At 42.9% G+C, this 11,040-nt stretch overlaps 1 protein-coding gene across 1 annotated transcript in view; it reads left to right on the top strand.

The window, feature by feature from the left end:
• PLEKHM1 (pleckstrin homology and RUN domain containing M1) overlaps nucleotides 1-11,040 on the top strand; it is a gene marked incomplete at its 5' end in the record, with an annotated part of 53,215 nt that overhangs the window by 6,968 nt on the left and 35,207 nt on the right. Inside the window, one exon of the mRNA XM_007955276.2 lies at nucleotides 7,806-8,196. Coding sequence (XP_007953467.2) covers nucleotides 7,806-8,196 — 391 coding nt within the window. The remainder of the gene's footprint in view (nucleotides 1-7,805; nucleotides 8,197-11,040) is intronic.

Genomic DNA, 11,040 nt, shown 5'->3' with positions numbered 1-11,040 from the left:
TTTTATTGTTAGTGGCACCATAAATAACTTTCTATAGTAGTCTTCTAGTTCATGTGCAAGTATATCTATTCAGCAAACTCCCAGAAGTGAAATTGCTGTGTAAAGGATAAACTAATTTGGAATTCGTATAGATATTAGCTATTTATACTCTACCAGGAACATATCTGTGTTCTTTTAGCTTTGCCAACAGAAGGGATCATGAAACTTGGATATTTTCTTATCTAATGGGTGAAAAATGGTAACCTTTTATTAAGAACATCGTTCAGTTGGATCCATGTTCCATCAGCCTCTGTTGAGGACCTTCTAGCTCTGGTGATGTAGTGCCTAAGGCATTGGACTGTTAACCAGAAGGCTGACGGTTCAAACCCACTAGCCACTCCTTGGAAGGAAGACTGAGCAATCTACTTCCATAGAGATACCACCTCAGAAACCTAAGGAAGGGTCGCTGTGAGTCGGAATCAACTCAGTGGCAGTGAGTTTGGTTTTTTGGTTTTGCCCGCTCCTAGGAGTCCTGGCTGAGCACTTGACTGCTAACCAAAAGGTCAGCAGTTAGAACTCCACCAGCCACTCTGTAGAAGGATGTGGCATTCTGCTTCCATAAAAATTTACCACCTTGGAAACCCTATGGAGAAGTTCTGTCCTGTCCTGTAGGGTCGCTGTGAGTTAGAATCGATTTGACAGCAACCAGTTTGCTTTTGTTTTTTTTCTACTCCTGCTGCTCTCCTATCCTGGTTAAGGTTTTGACCAGCTTCCCATCTACTGTGAGAATAATACTGGATGGGCCTTGGAGCTAGACCTGGTTTCAAACCCTGTCCACCATGTACAAGTCCAGTAATGTCAGGCAAATTGCCAACTCTTTCTGAGGTTTGTTTTTCATCTGTACAATGGAGATGCCCTCATAGGGCTGTTTGAGCATCAAATCAGAAATGCCTGTTGGTGAGTTGCATAAGAATGTCTTATAGACCCTACAAAGGACTTCTGATCACTGGCACATTGGAATGGGGTTTTCAAATGTCAAGAAGAGGAATTTAGATCTAACATATCAGGGAGATGCGTCTCTATCTCCAGAAATGGTTGGCCTGTGTCATGACCTAGGCTTTCTGTAAAAAACATGGTCAAAATGCCTGACCCCCTCTAACTTCACAAGAGGGCAAGAGGATCGTTATCAGTTTCAACAGCCCAAGGCTGTTTGCTGTGAGGCAGAAGTCAGATATACCTCTGCCCTCCAACTTTTTTACCAGCACACTCTACTTCTTTCTGGGTTCTATAATTCCTTGCAATGGCTACACAGAACTCTTAGACCATACTTACAGTTACAGGGTTTATTAGAGAAGTAACAGGTTACAATTCAGGCTCAAGAATGTTCAGGATACAGTTCCTCGAAAAGGACAGCCTCCTCTCAGCTGTGCCCCAGGCAGGCCTTTCTCTAATATGCCCACCACATAGACCTTTTGTGCCAGCCTGGCCTGTACTGCTCAGGCAAGTGTTACAGAGCTCTTTTAGCTCTGCTGATAAATGTCTAGAGGCATATTACTCTGCCAGCAAGCATCACCCCAAACTTAGCTTTCTTGCTCCATGAGCCAGGAAGCCCATACCGCCATATCCTGCTGGTCTCCTAGTTCTCCTGCCTCTGTTGTTGCTATTTCTCAGCTACTGCTTCTCACTGACTCTCTGGTGTTATGGTTCTCTCTCTTTCTCTTCTGGGCCTAGGAGGCTCCCAGCACAGGGACTTTGGGTCCAAAGGACATTCTCCATTCCTGGTTCTTTTTTGTTGATGGTCTTGAGCTTCTTTCTCTGCTCTGGAACTGGCTTTCTTTAAGCCCAGCAGGATGGCAAAACTGACCAATCCCCTCATTAGGGTTCCATACACCTTATTTGTGTGGTCCAACCCCTACAAGGGTGCCTTGAACCTTATTTACATTATTAGCAAGCTATCTAATCTCCTTGGTGGGCCACAAGCACTTCATTTGCATAGTCCCACCTAGTCACTTGGTGGGAGTTAGAAAGACTGTGGCTAGAAGGACCTTATTCAGTAATTCACTATACTGCATTCTTACCTGTCTTAACACATTGTATGTCTCCTCCTATGGACTGGCCAGCCTACTCTTGGTCGTGTGCCTCACCTTTACCTTTTATGAAAATTGTGATTGAAAAATTCCAGGTTAAATTAATTGAATCAGTGACCATCCACCCTGTGTGGGCAATGTTGCCCTGGGTATTATGGGGGAACTCAGGAGAAGAGAGTCAGGATATATAGATGAACACTGGACAATGATGAGAGGAAATGGCAAACACTAACCACCTAGACTCACAAACACATGCAGCACCATCCTCCTTAGAGCCAGCCTAGAAGTCAGTCTTTGAGCATTCTCACAGGATGTGAGACAAGGGATGACAAGGTGAGACAACAGGTGAGCCCTAGGCTAGCATTTCTTTTAGTGTATGTTTTAAGGGTAAAGATTTTCAATAACACTTAGACTTATCATTATTACATGACTTAAATATTTATAAACTTAAAATTAGGCAAAAGTACCTTAAACAACTTAAACAACTATGAATCAAAACATCTACAAATTAAATATAAACTGCAAAACACGTAACATTAAAAATGAATTTTACTAACTTAATACAAAGAGTTATGTTGTGTTGAAATCAAATTGTAGCTTGCCTTGTGAATAGAAGATTGATTGACCCTAGAAGCTTCTTTGCATTTTATAAGGAAAAAATCAAAATCCCACTTCTCTGATGCCAACTGTAAGGATGTATCAAAACCAATTCATTTCTCTGCCACTTCTGTCTGACATCAGCTGCACATGCAGTACTTCTTCCTCACCCTAAACACCCAGAGCTAGGTCAGATCTCACAAGTTAAAGACACAATCCTCCAGACTGCCAGGTCAGTCTAAGACTTCAGATGCCAGCAGCAAGCTTAGGAGTCCCCATGACACCCTCACTTCTGACGTCTTGACTACAAATTGGGCGTTTCTTCTACCCCCTCAGGATATCACCCATATGCTTAAGGGTTTCCAGTCCCTCTCAGTTCTGACCTACTCGCTCCGACTACTCTTCTGGGTTCAGTAATTTACTAAGATGATTCACAGAACTCACACAAAGTACTATACTTATGATTACAGATTTATTTTAGGAAAAACAATACAAATGAAGAGACATAGGCTTAGGTCTGGGAGAGTTCTCAACCCAAAGGTTCCATGTCCCAAAAATGAACATGCTTCCCTTCACCTGTATGGTGTTTTTCAACAATCAGGAAGCCCACGGAACTTCCTTGTTGAGAGCTTTTGTTGGGTATCTCATGTAATTCAAACTCTAGCCCCTGTCCCCAAAAGCTGATTGGTATCAGGAAGTGATCATAAGGTTGCTGTCACAGGGTGGTCTTTCTGCCCTAGCCAGCTTCTATCCAAGAGTTCGTCAACTCACTAGCTTAATCTTTTAGTTTAGGTGGGGTCCAGAGCCCTCTTCAGAGACATATGATTAGTGGGGAAATTCCAAGATCTTAGAGATTATCCCCTAAGAACTGAGGACAAAGACCAAATTCTTTTGGTAAAGTTAATGTAAACCCCACAGGTATGCCTTGTTATCTCATGTGTCCAGGGTAGTGGTTAATGGCAGGACTCAGGAACCAGACTGCCTGAGCCTACCATTTACCAGCTTTGAGACCTTTCTTACCATGATGTCCTCATCTATAAAATGGAGATAAGAATTCTTACCTCTAAGGAAATGTGAACCATCAATCGTTAGCTTGGCAGTCGAGCACTTTTCACCACTATGCCATCAGCACTTCTTCTGGGAGGATTAAATGAGTTCATATGTATAAAATGCCAGACACGTGGTGAGTGTTCAATTATCAGAGAGTGTTCAGTAGGTGGCATTATTGTCATTTTATTACTGGGTACCTTTTAGCATTAGTTTTCCCATTACTTATCTATAAACTTTTATTAAAACTTGCTTTAGTAATACTTGTCAGATGACATTGTCATGAAGCGTTTCCTTGGAGGAAACGATTGTTAGGATATGCTGCCCACCTCTTAGTATATGCTTTCCTTAGTTGCCCTTGAGTCCCACAGTGGTACATATAACAACAACACAATAGCCAGGATGTTCAGGAAAGTTGCAGACTCTGAGTCACTCGGCAGGATTATTTTATAAAGTGGCCATCCAGATTCTCCAGGCTATGCTTTGTGTGTGTGTGTGTGTGTATGTGTGTACACATGTGTACATATGCACTCCTATACTTATATACCCACCAGCCACTCCTCGGAAGGAAGGTTGGGCAATCCTACTTCCGTAGTGATACTGCCTCGGAAACCCAAGGAGGGGTCGCTATGAGTCGGCCGACTCGAGGGCACATAACAACAACAATAACAACAATACTTATATACATGTAAATTACATATACTTTTTTTCCCCCCCAGATTGTTATCTAAATGAAAGTACAAAGCTTTCACATTTTTATGGAAAGTGTTTGAAAAATACTGCCCCGAGCCAAACAGGAGTGGAAGGATCATAGCTGTTTCACTGAATCATATCTGTGTTATATTTTCTTCAGAATCTTTTTTTTCTCATCAAAATCTCATCTCTGGCACTTTTGTTCACATTATGCACATATCTCTCTTTATCATTTCATTAGATCCTGAACATTAGTACTGTTTCTGATGAAGGTCTGTAATTCCTCAGTGTGAACTTGATTTCTCCTTGACCTTGGTTTTGAGCTGGTGGAAGCTCTAATTGTTTATCACATAAGCTTCGTACTGTTGAGGGCATTTCCTTACGCTCTAATGTACACTTACTTATTCTAAAACCCAATTTACTTTGTCATTAAAATCTTTCTTATAGATTAGGAGTTATTTATAATCGGTGTTAGTATCTTTATAATTCAGTCCATATCCCTATATTTTACATTCGGGTTACATGGAAGCTAAGCAGTCTTATCAGTGATAATAAAAACAACCATAGTAACAGATTATAGCTAACATTTATTATTCACTCTGTGCCAGACACTCTACTAAGCATTTTACTTTTATTGTCTTATTTCATGTTCACCACAGTTATGAAAGATGGGTGTTGTACTTTGGTTTATAATTGAGGAAATGGAAGTCCATGCACTACAAGAACCTGTCATAGGACACACAGCAGTGTTAAGCAAGTCCACACCAACTCAGGAGTCTGTGAGGAGCTGGGGCCTCACAAGATATTTGTCAAAAATCTACTTCCTTGTTCATTTCAGAAGGTGCTCATTCTGTCACAAAGGCCATGAAGATTTACCCCTGTGTTTTTTCTAAGAGTTGTATAGTTTTAGCTCTTACATTTAGATCTATGATCCATTTTCAGTTAATTTTTCATATGGTGTAAAGTAAGGACACAGGTTCTTTCTTTGGTATATGGATGTCCAATTGTCCTAGCACCATTTGTTGAAAAGATTCTTCTTTCCCTGTTGAAGTGTCTTGATTTCTGCCTTAGCTATCTGGTGCTGCTGTAACAGAAATACCACAAGTGGATGGCTTTAACAAACAAAAATTTATTTTCTCACAATTTAGGAGGCAAGAAGTCTAAATTCAGACCATCGGTTCTAGGGGAAGGGTTCCTCTCTCTGTTAGTTCTAGAGAAAGGTGCTTATCTCCTTTCATATCTGTGGGCCCTGCATTCCTTGGAGATCTGCCTGTATCTTGCCTTAGTCTTCCTCTATTTCTGGGAGATTCTTAGCATGGGGAACCTCCACTCCCAGCCATACTTTTTTGGTGGTGGTGGTAGCCAAGTCCCTCCTTTTCTGTTCACTTCTCTCTCTTTTTCATCTCTAGTAAGATAAGGTGATGCAGGCTATACTCCAGGGAAACTCCCCTTACATCTGATCAGGGCTGCGACCTGAGTAAGGGTGTTACATCCCACCCTAATCACCTTACAACTGATTGGCTAATCACGTCATGCGGTATGGTTGCATCATTATATAACTGCCAGATTACATCGTTACATAATTACCAAACTGCTGAGAATCATGACCCAGACGAGTTGACACATATTTTGAGGACACATCACAGTTCAATCCATAATAGCACCCATGCTGAAAATTTGTTGCCCGTAAGTGTATAGGCCGTTCACCTAATCTCAAAAATAATACTTTGTAAGGCTTTTTGGTGGTATGATGGTATAGGCAAGCAAGGTGAGATCAGAGTTCAATGGGAAGACAGGCGACTTGAGTTTAAAAATCCTCTTTTCTATAAGCCCAATTTAAGGGGAGTTTGATGTGTCTTCTGGACCCACTAAGCCATTAGGGCAGATGTGTAGTCTTTTGGGCTCCAGACGGTTTTGTTGCCATCTGAACCTACGTTTGTTAATGATGTACTATACTGGTTTTAAGGAGGAGACAGCAAAAGGAACTTGACTGACTCCTCAGAAGCCTCAGGAGGGAGAAGAGAAGTCACTAACCAGTGCACATTCCAGATGCCCAGGAGTGTGTGTGCACGCAGAGCAGGAGGAGTGGCTCCCTGTGACCTCGGAGGTATCACTGAGGGGCAGGAAGGGCTAGACCTGAGAGGAGGAGTGACTAGGTACACACCCCATATGTAATTGTATACAGCCTTGCATACCTTGTATACATTGACCTCAGCAGTTTTTTCTGAGAATGCTGAGGCTTTCCTGACTCTACACCTAGTCCAGCTCTGAGGTAGACCAACCCATGTACCCTCATCCCACCCTGCTGCCACAGTGACTAGTCCAGGAACAAAACGGGTCTGCCACATTGAAAATCTGTTTGACTGTCCCTTCATCTAGGACCATGTCAGGTTTGGTGCCTCAGCTGCTATGTGGTCTGGAAGACCAGCTCTGAAACTATGGAAAATAGTGACTATGGCAAGCACTGAAATGTGTCCCTGTTCAGATACCTGAAATCTTTCTTTTAGATTACTTTACCATAAAGCACCTCAGAAATACAAGCGAAGTTCATTAACCTTTTACGTAACGCATTATGGCACTCCATGGAAGTTACAATTACACCTTCCTTGCTTTCACTGATGAAAATGGGTCTATAAGGTACTTAGTCATTTTGTTCAGTTTCTTTCTATACTCAGCTGCGCAAGATCACACACTGTGTTGACCTATGGAGGCTCTCAGAGACTGAAGTATTTGTTACTTTTAACTTGCTGATTAATCTGTCACAGCGGGCGATGGAAACAGCGATGGTTAATAGAAACTGCTCAGTGCGCCCCCCTTCAGGTAGTGCCCAGGGCATGTACCATACCTGGCATACTTTAGCTATGCCTCTGTCCAAGACACACACTTCTGCTTGTGGAATCTCTGCTTGTTCTGCTCTGCCACACCAAACCTGACATGGTCCTAGATGAAGGGAGAGTCAAACAAGTTTTCTATGTGGCAGACAGGCGTTTGGGGAAACATTGCTCACACAGCAACCTATTTGGCTGAGCAAACTCTGCTACCCACAGTTAGGCTGTTCAGAAAGTGAAAATAATGCCCGCTATAACCATGGAAAATGCTTGAGCCCTGGAATTTGGGGGGTAGAATATCAGTTCCTGCTTGTATCAAGTCCTCTTTTTCTGCTTTGTGGGCTTTTTCACAACTAAGCTGCCCCCCACCCCCGCCTGAGTCCTGGCTGGAAGAGTCCGTCGGTTGGAGTGTCAGGGAAGGGAGGCTGCTTATGCGCAGTGGAGGAGTGAGTAGCTAAGGGCTTTTTAAAAAAATCAACAAACAGCAGTCTTCCATTCTTACCACTGCCCCAGTAGCCCTGAGCATCCTAGCCAACAACCAGTCACACAGGTTTCTTTGTTTACAAACTTCTAGGGTGTTGTCAGAATTCAGCAAAGCCCAGGTAAACTCTGTGCCAACCAGCGGACTGAGCCGAGAAGCCGAGACTTCTGCTCTCCAGGCCTCACTCTCACTCTGGGGCCTTGACACCAGTGCACGCCTGAATTGTGGTGTGTCTGCTGAGCCCCTCCCTGCCCAGGCATGCTCTCGGACTCCAGATGGTGACCACAAGCAGATGTCTGGCACTCTGGGCTTGCTGCAGCTGGACACTGCCCAAACTGCCCCTCCAGGGGACACTTCAGCCCAGAAACCTTCTGGTCCTATGAGAGAGAAGACCAGGGCAATCCGCCAAGGAAGTGGCCCAGAGAAGCCTCTAGAGGGTGACAGAGGTGGACTGAACCTTGTGGTTTCCTCGCCTACCAGTCCGGTGAGTGGTACAACTGTTTAGAGGGTGGTCTTGGTGACATAATTTGGAGCTGATGCAAGATTTTTCCAACTCGTGACCCCAGGTGATCTCCACCACCTTCCCACTGCACTCTTTCTCCATGCATGGTTCATATTTATTAATCAACATCATAACAGTGAATAATATTTCTTGGTATGTGAGTAGTGGATGTCAGCCAGGCCCTGTGGGGAGCACTTCCCCTGCACATCTCCAATCTGACTACAGAGCTTCTGTTCCTAACCACTTGTATAAAACCTTGGGCAAGTCACTTCACCTAACTGAGCCTCAGTTTCCTCTTTAGTACTTGGTGCTATTAATATTTTTATAGAATGCCAAGCTTTGCAACAGGTTTTCAATTGTGCTATCCAATACAGCAGCCACTAGCCACATGGGTCTGGCTATTGAACACTTAAAATGTGGCTATTCTGAATGGAGATGTACTATGTGAAATACACACTGGATTATAAAGACTAAATATGGAAAAAAAAGAATGTAAAATACCTCAATAATTTTTCTAATTATATATTTAAAATATTTTGCATGTACTGTTTTACATGAAATATAATACAATTATTTTTACCTGTTTTCATATTTTTTTTATTGTGATTTGGGTGAGGATTTACAGAGCAAATTCACTGTCCATATAGCAGTTCACATATACTTTGTCTCATGTCATTGACCACAGTTTACCTGTTTTCGTATTTTTAATGTAGCTGCTAGAACATTTAAAATCACATACATGGCTCACATTGTACTTCTGTTGGACAGTACTTTTCTAGAAAAAGCCAGTCTAGCTCATTGCTAACTCGAGGTGGCAGTGAGAAACCAATGCGGGAATCTTCATGATGGAACCATGGGAGCCCAGATATAGCCCTGTGCTGTTCAGGAGCATCTTAGCCCACAACCAATCAGGGGCAGCAAATCCAAGCTCTTTTGCATTTTACATTTGTTCTCCTCTAGCCCTTGAAGTTTCCCAGAAAAATGATTGGCTTATGTTAAGAGTGTTGGTTGGCTGTAACATCAAGCTCAATTGGCATAGCATACTACACAAAACATTGTTCCACCTCCTACTTTGGTGAGTAGTGACTGGGATTTTAAAAGCTAGCAAGCTGCCATCTAGATGCAACAGTGGGTCTCTCCTCATCCAGAGCAAAGAAGAATGACGAAAAACAAAGATTCATGGAAGCAATTAGTCCTAGCGACTGGTACACCATGTGACTGAGCCTATATGACTGAGACCAGAAGAACTAGATGGTACCCAACTACCACTGTAAACCACTCAGAGTGGGATCTATGTAGGAGATCCTGGATAGAGAGGGAGAACAATGAGGAACAAAACTCAAAATCATTTGGGAAAAAAAAGGGGGACCAGATTTGCCAGTCTGATAGAGCCTGGTAGAACCACTGAGACTATGGCCCCTAGCTGCCCCTCAGGTCTGGAATTGAACCCACACCTGTGTCTTCCAGCCAAACAAAAGACAGGCATATGAGTTGAACATTTACCTGAGGTAGATACACTCCTTGGAGAGAACAATCATGGGAGAAAGAAGGGCTGTTTATGCACAGGGAGACAGCTCAGGGGGCAGCAGTACATGGAGGGATGGACACAGGGAAGAGGTAACTTTCGGGAGGAAGTAAGAGGGGAGATGTTGCATTGTGGTAAATTGTAGTCAATATCATGAGATAGTGTATGTGAACTGCTGTATGGAAAGTGAATTGAATTTGCTCTGTAAATTTTCACCCAAATCACAATTCAAAAAAAAGAAAAGAAATCAGAAGAGGTATTGCACTGAGAAAATCTGCATGTGACCTCTTTAAAGTGTTAAGGAGCAAAAATGTCACTTTGAAGACTGAGGTGCACCTGACTTAAACCATAGTATTTTCATTCATCTCATATGCATGTGAAAGCTGGATGTTGAATAAGGAAGATGAAAGAAGAATTGATGCATTTGAATTGTGTTGTTAGTGAAGAATATTGAAAATACCTGGACTGACAGAAGAATGAACTTCTTGGAAGAAGTACAGCCAGAATGCTCCTTAGAAGCAAGAATTACCAGACTTCGTCTCACATTCTTTGGTCACGTTATCAGAAGAGACCAATAAAAAGGAAAAAAAAAAAAAAAGAGTGTTGGTTGGAAAAGTATATGTGTGGTGTCTACCCCTTCTGTAACTCTAACCCCAGCTGCCTAACAAGGGCAGAGTTGAGGGAGAGCAGCTCCTAAGACGACCGGGGGAACTATAAAATCCTCCAACCAAAAAACAAACTCAACTGCCATCAAATCGGTTGAATTCATAGCAACCCCCATTCAGTTTCCAAGGCCGTAAATCTTCACAGAAGCAGACTGCCTCACGTTTCTTCCATGGAGCGGCTGGTAGGTTCAAACTAGCTGCCTTTTGGTTAGAAGCCAAATGCCTTAACCATTACACTGCCAAAGCTCCTAGCAACATTCTCAAGAAGGGGAAAAAGATAGTGTCAGGGTTGATGCTAAGGTGAAGGGAGAGAAGAAATTTGCGTACGGCTTGGGTGCCTCCAACTACTTCTCTCTCTGGGGTTCACAGTTACACTACACCACGGAGTGCAAAACAGTCATGAAATGCAGAGCTAGGAAACTGTGTGCCTGTGCACATATGAGCACACAAAGCCCAGAGTTTATCCCAGCTGTGGTCTGGGTCTCATGTTGGGTTAAACTCTTGCTTTGTTAGGTCCCTCTTTGCATATTCCTCCTTTGGGCTATAGCATCCTCGTCATATAACTCAAGAAGGGACTGGGACCACGAACAGACTAGCAGAAACCCCCTTCCCCCACTTCATTGAGATATAATTCAC

Source organism: Orycteropus afer, unplaced genomic scaffold (genome assembly GCF_000298275.1).
Source record: "Orycteropus afer afer isolate SDZICR_OR568_19922 unplaced genomic scaffold, OryAfe1.0 scaffold00495, whole genome shotgun sequence".
Taxonomy (NCBI): Eukaryota; Metazoa; Chordata; class Mammalia; order Tubulidentata; family Orycteropodidae; genus Orycteropus; species Orycteropus afer.
Note: the sequence above shows the minus strand (reverse complement) of the source record. Positions and strands in the feature narration are given on the sequence as shown.